This window comes from Passer montanus, unplaced genomic scaffold, assembly GCF_014805655.1.
Source record: "Passer montanus isolate IOZ18808 unplaced genomic scaffold, ASM1480565v1 scaffold12, whole genome shotgun sequence".
In the NCBI taxonomy this organism is placed as follows: Eukaryota; Metazoa; Chordata; class Aves; order Passeriformes; family Passeridae; genus Passer; species Passer montanus.
Genome location: NW_024358722.1, coordinates 7,308,636 through 7,322,664, shown reverse-complemented (window position 1 = coordinate 7,322,664; position 14,029 = coordinate 7,308,636). Strand labels below are relative to the sequence as shown.

The following is a 14,029-nucleotide window of genomic DNA, read 5'->3' as shown; positions in this document are numbered from 1 at the left end:
GTCTGGATCAGTTCCTTGAGCTGGTTGACTGAGCAGCCATATGGTGTACAGACCACCTCCTGCACCAGCACAGGTGGCCAGGAAGAGGCTGATGCCATTTCTTTTGGTTGCAGTGATGACTTAGGCCAATTCTGTGTGTTGTTGGAATTGTAGCTCTGTATCTTTACCTCTTTTCTGGCAGGTTTGAGTTTTGGTTTGGGAATTCAAACCTTTGTATTCATGTGCAACTGCACAATTTATCAAAGCCTGATAGTTAAAAACCAGTAGTACTTTATCCGAATAAGGCTTTCATGAGCACTTGGCCCCTTTACCTTGTTTAGTTAAAAAACAGCCACCTTTTCTTCCCAGGCCTCTAAATCAGCTCTTTGAGCTGTCTGCAGTGAGCACATTTTTGTGTGTGTAGAAAAAATGCATGGTTCCTCTTGAGCCAACAAACTCCATGTTTTTAAGAAACGTTATCTCTAGTATTACAGTAGTAATTCATTATTTCTGGAATGTGCATTGGAAGGGAGGAAATTGCTTTGTAATCCTTAGTACTGCCCTTCCTTCCTCAAGTGGGTTACTGCAGATGTAGGGGGTTGCCAGCCTTCCTCACTTTGACTGAATAAGGTTGAGGAGCAGCTCCCTTAGTGCATCCCTAGAGCAGGAGCCTGCTGGGGGCATTTGGCAGCGTGCAGATGGGACAGTGACCTCTTCAGCAAGCATCCCTTAATGGAAGCAAATGTCTTCATCAAGAGTCTCTTGTCACTGCTAAGCAAATCATTTTAAGGAATGACACAAATAGAAGCAGCGTTTCCTTCCAGTCTTTTGCTTGTACCTCCGTGGTCCATGCACCAGGGTTGTGGAATGTGGTAGCCGGTTTGCCTGTGTAGGCTCCAGCTAACACTGAGCTGAGCAGAGAGACTGATTTATTTCCCTGCCCTCTTTTCCTTCTCCTGTCAGGTTACTGGGTTTTTGACTTATAACAAGTGTCTGGTTTTGTATTCCTTCAATGTTTTGACCTTGTTATCTTTCTGTGTTTTGAAGCTATTGTCTTACAAAAATACCAAAACAAATAATCTCGTAGGTTTTTTTTGGTTTTTTTTAAGCCTGTTCTGTAAGGTATCATACTTTGGGCAGTATATCATCTTTTGTGAAGATGGTACATTGTTAGGAGTTAATACTTTGAATATAATAAACCATACTGGGTAAATTTTAAATTGGGTGAACTGTGAGTGAAACGAGTGTATTATCTTTCAGAAAGAGCACAGCCTTGGCTTTGAATAGTGTTCCTACGAAGTCACAGGCAGAAAGGTCTGCCTAGATCTTGTGACATTTCTGGAAAGAATGGTCTGAATTTTCACAGTAATCTGTTAATATGTGGTATTTTAGGATTACAAACAAGTTGTAAATGTAGCTTTATCATATTGCTTAAAATCTTTGTTGTCTCAGCATTTGTATGCTCAGAATACTTGAAGACTACACTCATGCAAACTTCATGCATTCGAATGTCTCTAAATTTACTGCAAATGGGAATATAGCACTAAGGTATTGCTGCTCATTGCTTCTGTAATCCCTATAGAGTGCTTATTGTCTGTTATTTTTAAGATCATTTATGCCAGTTCAAAGTAGGTAGAAATAATTCTTAGTTGAAAAGAGATTGTGTCAAGAACATCAGCAGAACTTCTATTTTTCTTAGAAAAAAACTTTTTTTTTTTCTTAGAATATCTACAAATGGTTGAATTCACTTTGTGGATTTTGATGGAATGAAATGGATTTCCTGTTTAGGCTAGAATAACCACTGGCGGTGCTCCTTTGTAAAACTAGGATGGCTTTAGAACCAGTTCAGAAATAATTTTTATTTTGTTAAGCTCAGTGCTGCCACAAGAAATCTGTGAAACCGCACATCTGTTGCACATTGATTTAAAGTAATTTAAAATCACTAGGTTGAATTTTAAATACTTTACCAGTGACTCAACTTTTATTCTAACACAAGTCTGAGATGTTTAACTGAGACAATGTGCCCAAATTCAAGGACCTATTTTCCATTAGGGAAGGCTGGTTCCCAAAGAAACCACTGCCTCCTGGAGCCACCTGGCAGTTTGTCCAACAGGCTGTGTCAGCTGGCTGGCAGTGGTGATGTGATAGGTGCTGTATTGACTGCTCATGTTTCTTAGCAGAACCGAGAAGAATGGGGATATATAAAGCTGGTGCCATTAAGCATGACACTTCAGGATAAGCATCCATGTAGGATTTTTGAATTTTGATGAGTTAAAATGGTTTGCATGCAGCCCCTTTGCCACCTGTGCCCAGTAAAACAGCATTGCTGGTTTTGTTTACAGTGAAGATGAACTTCAGATGGCTGAATGAGCTAATGTTTCAATTAAGGTTTTATTTAAAGTTGGATAGCCCTTATTCCAGCAACTTTACCTTGCATTTGCTCTGTTAAGGCCTTGCACTGAATAAATTTTAATAGGCTTGACTGTCTTGTGTTTGTAGACTTGCTAGGAACATAATGCAGAACAAAAGAAATGAGAGTAAATGTTACAGTTGCAGAAGAACTGTACTTGTGCTTTGAGCTTCATCTGGTATGAATACTTTGTACTTGTCACACTGTTGCTCTCTGAAAAGGTTACTTTTATGGAATCTCAATAGCAATAGCGTGCCCTAACTTTAAAAATGTTTCAGCAATTTTAGTGCCTCCAGAAGGGAATGGAAACTGGTAATACTTGGAATTTCCTGCCATTGCTCTGGAGTTTTCTACCTAGGAATCTTAACTTTTAATATCCACCTAGTGATTCTCAACCCTGTAGCTTTTTGTTGAAGTACATGTGCATCACATTTCAATATTTTTCTTCCTGTTCTGTGTGTAAAGCTTTAATATAAGTTCCCAGTGTTTTCTGTTAACTCTTACTGCTATCCTGGGCTTGAATCTAGCAGGGACAAGCAAATTAATCTTCTCTGTTCTGTTACTGTTAGATTTCTAACAGTGGTGTGAGCATATTAAATCCCTCAACTCCTCTTGGATTTCTGAAAAACAATGATGATTATTTTAGGGAAGTGCTGACCTACTCTTTTAATAAAGAACTTGTCTTGTATTCCACTTTCCCATTTTTAGAATCATGGTTCATATTGCTCTTGCTTCACAATCATATAACATCCTTGTGGAGAGTACAGCAGTTGCTTACCTGGAAAAGTAATATTAGAAAAGTGTGTATTTTTAGCTGCCTTTTGATGTGATGTAGCAGCTGGAAACAAGGAGGAGACACAGTATGTGGTGATCTGACAGTACTGCCAGCCACAACTTGAGACCAAAATGTGGGGAAACCATTTCATAGGCTTGATTGTGCCCATTGTGCCTGGCACTTCAATGATCCAGATACTGTGGCTTTGCTCTTGGTTATCAAAAGTTTTATTTCAGAGTCCTCCTCATGACTGTACTTGACAAATGTTGTTAATATATAGAAAAAGCAAGTTCTGTGAAGCTTTTTGTTTATGTTAATATGCATTAAAAATGTATAAAGAGCAGGCAATTAAATGGACACATTTCAGAAATAAGTAGTAAAATATCCCTTTGATGTCAGTGATTAACAGTAAATGTCTAAATGAAAAGATATTCTAACTATTAACAAAATTTCTGCTTTTCCCTTTGTAGTAAACATGTCCACAAGTCAAAGAAGGAATCTAGCAAGTTCATGTTGAGGTATATTCTCAAGACAAGACACAGTGACTCATTTGCTTTTCTGGGTAAGAAAGGTATCTTTATTCTCTTGAGTGTGACGAAAAGTACTTAACCTTTTAAATTTAACTTCTGAAAAATACAGTCTGTCAGGACAGTATGCTGGGGGGGTTGTGGGTGGAGTGTTTTGTTGGTTTTTATTTTTATTTGTTCTTGAAGCTTTCTGGGCATGTGTAGAGAACTTTCCACCCATCTAACAGTCTTAAGATGTTTTAGACTAGTAGTGCAAAGGAAGAGAAATAAAGAGCAATTTCAGAATAAAAGACACCACTGAATAGGATGTGATTGTTTGGATAGAAAAGTAATTCCAATTAATTGTCACAAAAATGTGTACATTTTCTAGCCTGACGTGCCAAGGGAGTGGAGTTTATATAGTATCTCATTCTTTTCTCTTCCTCATTTATTCTCTTCCTGTGACTAGGAAAGAGAATAAAAAACTTGCAACTTGAGACAAAAGTGTAGAAGTCAACCTTGTGTATCTTGTGTTGACAGGCTGGCAGCCAGCAAACATGTGCTTCTTCATGGTCAGCATGGGTATTCTGAGACACCACAAACAGCTATGGTCATTTAAATGACATGATACATGTTGGGTGCTTCCTGCAAATTTCTGTGTGGTCTGACTTCAGTAGTTCTGCTGCTCCTAGAATTTCCCCAGCTTGATGCAGACAACTCCAGAAAGAAAAATAATTTAAGGATTTTTTTATTTTAATCAGGGAGATGTTCTTTGCTCATTTGCTTACAGTCCTTATGTATACATGGAACTGTGTAACATCTTCTATGTGTAACATTGCTCTGCAAGTGTCTGCCTCCTTAATAACCACGTGGGTGGCTTTAGCATTGTGTTGTAGATAACTTGTACCAGTAACCTTCAGAGACTGGAGGCCTGATTTCCCCCTTCTCCCCAGCTCCCTGATCCACACTCAATTCTTATGGTCTTAGTGCAGTTGGGTACCTCGCTCGCTGGGTTTGCTGGATCATCTGATGACAGAGTGAGAAAGAAAGCTTTTGTTTTTCGTTCCTGTCACAGTCAGGTGTTACAATTCATTCTCTTTCATGTTTCTCATGTAAGCTATGCCTCTGACTCTTCTCCACTCTCAGCGGATTCTGCTATAAAGTTGTAGGCTTACAGCTGTGCTCCTGTTGTAAGGACTTGTAGGCTGGATCACCAGAGCATTGCCTGCTTCTTTATCATCCACTGTATGTCGTGAGCCCCATGCATTTAGTCAGTGCTTCAGATTCCTCTCCAGTTATGAACAGAAAAGTAGTGCAGCAACAGAGGAGTGTTGCTGCAAAATAATATGTTTCCAAAGAATAGAGCAGTTTCCATAAAGAGTTAAATTAGATAAGATGACGTATTTTAGTTTTTTAAGTTTAGCACTTCTCTCAGAACTTAATTAGATCTAATTTAGTTTGGCATTGCCTGACTTCTTTTAGTATAGAATTAGCCTGTTTCTCTGTGTCCTAGGGCAGTCCTGTAATTTTGGCAGTCTTGTTCCAATTATCAAACTCAGTTTCTAAAGATCTAGTTTCAGAATACACACTGCTAATGTTTTTATCTTTTTACAGTATCTCCATGATTCACTGTCATCGTGTTTCTGCTGTGGAGCTGCTTTCTTTTTAAGTGTTCTTACTAAAGATAGAAAAGCTCCTTGGGCTCTTTCATTCTTTTATATCTTAAGTAATAAAGCCGACCATTGGTTGGCAGGGTTTTTTTCAGCTCTTTCATATGGCTTATATTAATGTATCAGAGATTTTATAATTCTAAAATTGTCTTTTGGTGGTTGTCTCATCTAATAAGGATGAATGCTTTTTTCCCCCCTAAATTTCTATTTTTGTGCTAATTCTTTTAATCTTACAAAGCTATATCTTGGAATTTATGTGGTGTGCAGCTGGAGCTTTCATTTTTACATGGTGCATCTGGACATTTGCAGTGCACTTGTTGGATTTTACTAACGGCTCTCCTGGTTTGGAGTAACTTGAAAAGTTCTTACTCAGGATTTGTTTTACTGCTGCTTATTGGAAGCTTATCAGGGAGTCATACCTAACATAGGACTTAAATTCTTTCTTAAATGAAGAATTTTAGACTCTGTATTTCCTATTCATCAAATACAACTATGCAGACCTACCTACATGCCTACAGAAAAATAGGAGGGCCTGCTTGTAAATGAAATGTTTGTAATTTCCTAAACACTTTCTTTGTGGTGAATTTTCTAAATACTCATTTAGAAAATATTCAAAAATATGGATATTTTTCTAAATGTTGAAATGGTGTGATGCATCTTGCTTCCACATAACTCTACAAAGACTAGGGCACTTTTAAAATGTATTGCATTCAGTTAATAATAGTCATCTTGGGTCTGTAACTTAATTGATAACTGAAGATGTATCCTCGTGTTTGAAAACTATATTTTTATTTTAATATTTCTTCTCCTCTTGATTTAGATAACATAATCCATGGATAAAGTGGGAAAGATGTGGAACAATTTCAAATACAGGTGCCAGAACCTCTTTAGTCATGAGGGTGGAAGCCAAAATGAGAGTATAGTTGTGAACTCCAATAATTGCTCGTCTGGTAAAGAGAAAGCCATCCAGATAACTGACTTGACTCAACAACAGCCCAGCAGCCCTTTGAGAGAAAACATTGCTTTGCAATTAGGCTTAAGTCCTTCAAAGAATTCAGCAAGGCGGAACCAAAACTGTGTCACAGAAATTCCTCAGATTGTTGAAATAAGCATTGAGAAAGAGAATGACTCATGTGTCACCACAGGAACCAGGCTTGCTCGAAGGGACTCTTATTCTCGGCACGCTCCTTGGGGTGGGAAGAAGAAGCATTCCTGCTCTACCAAAACACAGAGCTCCTTGGATACTGAAAAAAGATTTGGTAGAACACGAAGTGGTTTGCAGAGGAGGGAGAGAAGGTATGGGGTGAGCTCAGTCCATGACATGGACGCAGTATCCAGCAGGACAGTAGGTAGCCGTTCTCTGCGACAGCGTCTCCAAGATACTGTTGGGCTGTGTTTTCCCATGAGAACTTACAGCAAACAGTCCAAACCTCTGTTTTCTAACAAAAGAAAGATCCATCTCTCTGAACTAATGCTGGAGAAATGCCCTTTTCCTGCAGGCTCAGATCTGGCCCAGAAGTGGCATCTGATTAAACAACACACAGCACCTGTGAGCCCTCATTCAACTTTCTTTGACACGTTTGACCCTTCCTTGGTTTCCACAGAAGATGAAGAAGACAGACTCAGAGAGAGACGTAGGCTTAGCATTGAAGAAGGGGTTGATCCCCCTCCCAATGCCCAAATACACACTTTTGAAGCTACAGCACAGGTAAATCCATTGTATAAACTGGGACCAAAGTTAGCCCCTGGTATGACTGAGCTGACCGGGGACAAAACCATAACACCTCCAGGGAACTGTGACTCCGAAGAGGACACAACAACGCTTTGCCTGCAGTCGCGCCGGCAGAAGCAGCGTCAGATGTCAGGAGAGAGCCATGGCCATATCAGCAGGCAGGGGGCTTGGAAAGTGCACACTCAGATCGATTACATTCACTGCCTCGTGCCAGACTTGCTCCAGATCACAGGTAACCCGTGTTACTGGGGCGTCATGGACCGCTACGAAGCAGAAGCACTTCTGGAGGGTAAACCCGAAGGCACTTTCTTGCTCAGGGATTCTGCGCAGGAGGACTACCTCTTCTCGGTGAGCTTCCGCCGCTACAACCGCTCGCTGCACGCACGCATTGAGCAGTGGAACCACAACTTCAGCTTTGACGCCCATGACCCCTGTGTGTTCCACTCCTCCACTGTCACGGGCCTTCTGGAGCACTACAAGGACCCCAGCTCTTGCATGTTCTTTGAACCATTGCTCACTGTCTCTCTGAACAGGACCTTCCCCTTTAGCCTGCAGTATATCTGCCGGGCGGTAATCTGCAGGTGCACTACGTACGATGGAATTGATGACCTTCCCCTACCCTCAATGTTGCAAGACTTTCTAAAGGAGTATCACTATAAACAAAAAGTCAGGGTGCGATGGCTGGAGCGGGAACCTATAAAAGCAAAGTAAATGAAATTCAAAATAAGCTTCTGGAACATGCTTTTTTTTGTGTATTACAGTTTAACTGCAGCAAGCGCACCGATGACGTCTAGCTTTTCTGCAATACCCTATTTAAGCTGAGTGTTAGTATCCTGTCAGATGCTGCCTGCTGTTAATCAAACTAAGTTGTGATGCCTCTTGGAAACAATAAGCAGACACAATTCTGCACGTTTTTCATTAAGGCCTAATGACAATATTTTTGCTAATTTCTAAATATTTTGTTTCCCTTTTATAGCTGTAGTAATTGGATGAAGAAACTATGAGGCATTTCCCATGGGGCATTCATGTAATGCTATTAAAGAAAGGTTTTATCAGAGGGGCATTTTTGCTAATATTTGAAGTATTTTTTAAAAATTCTCTTCTTGAAAACTTTCCTCAACTCAAAGTAATAATTTAGCTCACAAACAAGTTTCCAAATACTAGTGAACATTTTCTTATAATGAAGAGCAGTTCATTAGAAGCGGTCCATTAAGAGTTAATGGTGCTTTGATGCTAACAAATGAATCATGCTTTTCACAGTGTATAAGGTTTCCTAATCATTAAGACTTGAATATGTCTGCTCAGTACTGTAATTCTGTTACAAACACTTGGAGATTTAAGTGGCATTGTTAGTAAAAGTAATACTGTCTGAGACAGTTAAAAATACCTTCCAGTGTGAATTGCTGCTTCTGTGGTAGCACACAGAATTAGATTATTGCTGTGAAACAGAAGGTTGTGGGTTTTTTCCAAAACACATTTTGGTGGCCTGACTGCTAGTAACTTACAATGGAAGGTAATAGTGACAAGAAAAAAAATTCTTAATTATTTAAAGTTGTCTGATATTTTTATGGAGAACATGAAAAATGATTGAATTATTATAATCAGAGTACAAAATCTGACATATCTGAAGCAAATGTCAGGTTTCAAAGGTACTGGTACACTTTATTTGTAAATATCTTTCTATCTGTGCTTTTAAAAATGTTTTAAAGTAATATGCACTGATAATAGTTTCAACAGATTACTTAGAAACAAGATTCTAACTTCTGTTTGCTTATTTACTTGGAGATGGAACTTAAAAGTAGTTCTATCTTAGATATTTTGCACTAAAATTTTGTTGGAATGCCCTGACCCCTGTTTAATGTTTTGTACCAATTCTGAGTGCTCCCTAGTTTCTTTACCAGCTGCTACAGTATTTTATTTCTTACTTCTCTACAGCAGTGACCTGTGTGAGGTAGGAAACATTTTGGCTGCAAGTACAATAAACGTTATTCTTGTATGCTACACTAACCCTTCTATTGATGTATTTTTCTGCTTGCTGTGCCTTGTTCTGGCTTTTTGTGCTAATAAAGTACAGTATGTTCAGTGTTATACTTGTATATCTGCTCTGTTTTTATATATTCACGTAACTTGTAGCAGTTAAATGAATTTTTAATAGGCTTTTCTTAGTATTTAGGATAGGTAATGCACAAGTACTGTGCAGTTGAGTATTAGTTGGTCAACACATCTTATTCCTGGTTTTTGTTACAGCAACTTGACAGTGTACACCATTGAATAACGTTTCTGTAGTCACTGCAAGGTAGTGGACTTGTCTGCAGGCATAGAGCATTTTACAGGTTTTTGTAATGCAAAGGAAAAATGTTAAGCAAAAAGTGTTCTAAAACATTATTGATCCCCTGTAATGGTTGCTGAAGGTGTTTCAGCTTGTTGTATAGGTAACTGCTAAGGTTAATATTTTGATACTCCCCACTGAGGAATGCTTATTCCTGTAAACTGACAGTACAGCAGTGGCATTTGTTCACTTTTAGGCTATTTTGATAAATAGATGTACACACAAGCTGGCCAAATGTCCTGTTTTTACCAAAGAATACTGTCAATTTATGTTGGGGTATTTTTTTAGTTAAAAAAAAAAACAAACTTGAGTGGAGAGGTGCAATTTTTGTTCTATCAAATATTTATCCCAAGCTATAATAAACCAAAGTATTTGACAACTTCATCTGAACCTAAGTAGTGTATACATTTATGTTGGTAGAGCCTAAAGCTTTTGCATCAATGGTGTTGTCATTATTCCTGAACTCACAATGCACCTGAAGGGGAGTGATTTAAATAATTTTGTAATGACTGGAACAGCACTACATAATAGCTCGTACTGCGAGGGGTTAATCTGAAGCACCCAGAAAGCACTTTAAAACATGTGTTTATATACTTGTGGAAAGTTTGTGATCCCGTTATGCATTCTTTGTAGTAGATTATCTTCTTTTATGTGTTAAAAGACTTCAACTGTTAAAATGGAACTTTGTTTAGAATATGTAAATACTAAGTTTATGTAATTATGTGTACAACTGTGCTCTTGGTCTCTTAAGTTTTGAATTGTGTATGTGTCATTGGATATGCAACTCTTGGTTTAAAATCTGCTCTAAGCATAAAAAGAGGAAAAAGTCACCAGCATGAAATTGCACCTAAGTGTACCTTCACTGTGTCGTTCTCACTGTTCCCTCAGTCGGATCTGAATGCCAGATGAGTTTACTTAAATTCTTGCTTTCAATATTAGTGTCATACAGTCAGCCTGCAGCCAAGCTTTGTCCCGGTGTAGGGACCTGTTTTTCATTTACACTCGTTGCAGTTGCTTGTCATGAACTAGCTGTGACATTGTCAATGTGGTCAGGAATACACATTCATCTAATTTTTAATCACGTGGTGGAATCTTTGGGAAAAAAAAAATAAAAACCCCAACCCTTATCTCAGAAAGTTTGTTCTTGCATTTGTATAAACAATCTTTATTGAGAGATTTGCTCCCTGAAACACAGAAAAAAAGGAATTATCTATTTCTCTACAACTTTTTTAAAGCTCTGCTTCACTGAAATACACAGAATAATTTGCTAGTGTGGTTATGCTAAAATGAACCACTTTTTAAATTTTGGTGGACTTGAGTGTTGACTATTCCAGTTGCAGTGTATTTCTTAATGAATACATTTTCAGTTCTAAAGGCATTGAAATGCTAGTAGGTGGAGAATGCAAATAGTTGATTTCTCATTTGTGTTTCTCATTCTGGTTTCATTTAGAAAACCTTTTACATGTCTTAAGGAGGTGCACAAACCACAGCTTTTTTTTTTAATTTAAAAGTAGGATTCAATGTAAAAAGGTACTCTTGTATTGTTCCAATATAATTTGGTTACATGACAGATGAGTTTTTGAGCCTCAGACTTGTCAAGTGTTTTTTTGAGGTGATTCTTGTTTGAGCAGAAAGAGCTATAGGAAGTGCTTACTCTGTAGGAGGGTTTTGTAAGGAATCTTACCAAAGGTATTTTATGTCCCTGTGGAATTGGAGAAAGGAAAATATACTATATTTTGAGTATCCAGGAAGGGTCTATGAGTTTAGGATCTCTTAGCAGTTTCATCAGGTCTGTGGTGTTTATCATTTTAAATGCATAACTCTTGAAAATACTTGTAAGGCAAGTAGACTTGTCCATATAATTGTCAGAATGGAACTTGTGAAGAAAATAATTTGCTAATTAATGTTTTGCATTTATGTACTTTTAAATTTTATTTGCATTTGAAGACTTGCTGCTTACAAAGTTATAGTCGTTAAATCAGAAGTTGTGAAAAGAGAAAAGATGTGTCTGTTCATCTGTAGTGTTTGACAATACGAAGTCAAGACTTACAAATGTCACTCAAATCCTTAAGTCCATATTTAATTTAAGGTTTGGCACTACTTAGAAACAAGCAAGGATTCTGAATTTCTGTAGTGAAAAACCTGTTTGCTCCAGTCTCCATGTGTGAGCCAAAATATTTGCAGAATGCTTTAAAGCTTTTCTCTGCTGCAGAATTGCATGTAAGACAGAAGTTGACATTGTCAGAAGTTGCTGAGTACTAGAGAGATATATCTGCAGGCATCATGGTTTTGGGTTTTTTTTTCCAAAGTCATCGTGAAAGACAGTATTTAATGGAAAAAATATGAACTGAATCTTAGTTGATTCTTTTCTAAAATAGCATTTCTCCATTTAAAACATTTAAAGCTTACATTTAAAATTATGAAAGGATTTTTTGAGCCTCATGTTCTGAAAGTTTTGTTGTGAAGTGAGCACGTATGTGCCAAACCTTAGTCTGCAAGTATCTGGCACATGTATATTTATATGTTAATAAGATGCCTCCAAGCATGTTTACATTCATGGTCTTTTTTGAAGCTACTGAAGTGCACCAATATGGTGAGCATTAATATATTGGAATTCTAAAAATTCTGTCTGTTTTCTGTGTATGGCATGCTTTGCAATTAAAAGGACTATTTTATTTGTATCTTCACCTGCACTTATATATTATGACCAGTTGATTGGTGTGGTTTTTCCTGCTGTCGTCACACTTACCTAAACAGTTGTCTCTGGACTGTGACCAAAAGAGATTTTTCTTACCTGTTTATTTTTTAAGTAGAAATCAAATCAGTTGGCTTTTAAAGTATTAATTCCTATGGAGCATGGTGTAACACTGCTAATTGCTCTTTTCCTTTTTGCAGTACTGATGTACAGAGAATCATTTAGCTTGACCATGAGTTGTATCTGTTGAATGTAGTTGACTTCAAATGTCTGAATTTTAAGCATTTTTTAAAAGTTGAAAATGCTCCTGATGAGGACTTTGAAAAGAAAAAGGGTTGATGTTTTTATGTCAAAATACCTAAAGTGAATGTTTTGCATTGAGATAAGGATCTTTTGAAGATGCTTTTTAGAAGTTTTCTCTGTCACTGTCTTAAATCAAAACTCTTTTAAAAAGAAAAATCAAAACCCAAACAATCTCTTGATGACTTAAACTGTACAATCTTTTGAAAACTGAAAAGAAATCTGGTGCTCTTACTTAATTTGCTTGCATATTGCCAGACTGATTTAAGAATAGTTGTTTCAAGAAGCAAATGAAATCTGTTATTTCAATGAAGCATTGCCATTTATGATTTTAAAAAATAATTCCATTTACCAAAGTTGTCTATCAACAGGATGTTAACCTGATACTGTATTTGTTGTTATCAGGGTAACTATTGTGTGTATGCTTTTCGAGCTGAGTAAGTGTTCACTTTGTAAATTTGCATTAAGGCTACAGCTGTTACCAGCGAGGTTCCCTAGGGCCAACACAATGAATTCATGAGCTGAAGCTCCTGGTGCTTGACCCTTTTCTGTCTTCAGTAGGAAAAAAAGTGTGTAACTCTGCGCAATACAGCTCACGTTACAAATTTCCATGTTAAGCACACAGCTATGCTGACAAGCAGGAACATATCTGAACTTGCTTGTCTGGAGTAAAGCAACCTCTCTGACTTCTCAGCAGGAGCTGTAACTTGGTGGCACGTTGGCAAAGAGGAAGCAGAAATAGGTTTTGCTCTTCCCTGAGCAGCTGTTAAACTGAACACGGGGTGTGCTTCCTGTGTGATAGGGTATCTGAACTCCTTAGAGCCCTGAGAATTTTAATAGCGTTCAGAAGATACAGAAGCACTTGGCTGCTTTGTCACTTCTTGCTTTCGTACTTGTGGTTTTGCAAAAGCTTGAAGAGATATATTTATTAAAATTGAATCTATGTAGTCACCGACTGTATAAGCACTGCTTTGTAATATCTTTACAGAGACATCAAATTCCTACACAATTATATTTAAACTGTTTTGGGAAAATGAATAATGACACTGTGGGCACAAATTAATTCAGATTGCACTATAAACTTTCTTACCAGAAGCCTTCATTCTTACAAAGAACTATGCGATCCCTACACAGAAACTGTAGCTTTGGTGGTGGGCTCTTTGGAAGATGTCCAAAAAAGCAGCATCCAGACGGTCCCTGGACCTTTTCTGACATTCCAGTTGAAGGGGCCTGGCAGGCCCGCTGGGCACTCGAGGAGTTGGCTGGCAAGCACGCCGTGCCGAGCGTCACCCGATGCCAGCACCTTGTATAACTGTGCTGGTTTAGGTCTCCCCAGCTTAGATGTTTTTTAACTCAATGCAGCTTAAATGTTTCTCCACCCTGCCTAATTTGTCTTTGTTATTTGGTTGCCAAACTGTCTTGCATCTTAATAGAGTAAGAAAATAATGTGATTTATGGCTACCCAACCAGTGTATTAAGTAATAGATGGCTCTGTCTTAATAAACGGGGTATAAACTGCCATATTGTTTTCTTTTTATATTTGTTTGGGAGCAAAAAGTTGTGGGTTTAATGAGTTTATTTTAAGTCCATGCTGTAAATGCATAGTTTTACAAATATTTAGTTGCACATGTCA

General features: G+C 37.9%; 1 protein-coding gene across 2 annotated transcripts in view; it reads left to right on the top strand.

Moving 5' to 3' along the window:
- SOCS5 (suppressor of cytokine signaling 5) overlaps positions 1–13,914 on the top strand; it is a 33,588-nt gene extending 19,674 nt beyond the window's left edge. Inside the window, exons 2-3 of one of the 2 annotated variants that reach the window (XM_039697887.1) lie at positions 3,635–3,726; positions 6,161–13,914. In XM_039697887.1, coding sequence (XP_039553821.1) covers positions 6,173–7,783 — 1,611 coding nt within the window. In that variant the 5' untranslated portion in view covers positions 3,635–3,726; positions 6,161–6,172 and the 3' untranslated portion in view covers positions 7,784–13,914. Of the gene's footprint in view, positions 1–3,633; positions 3,727–6,160 lie in introns of both variants that reach the window. The other variant, XM_039697886.1, reaches the window with a different exon arrangement.
- The last annotated feature ends 115 nt before the right edge of the window (positions 13,915–14,029 follow it).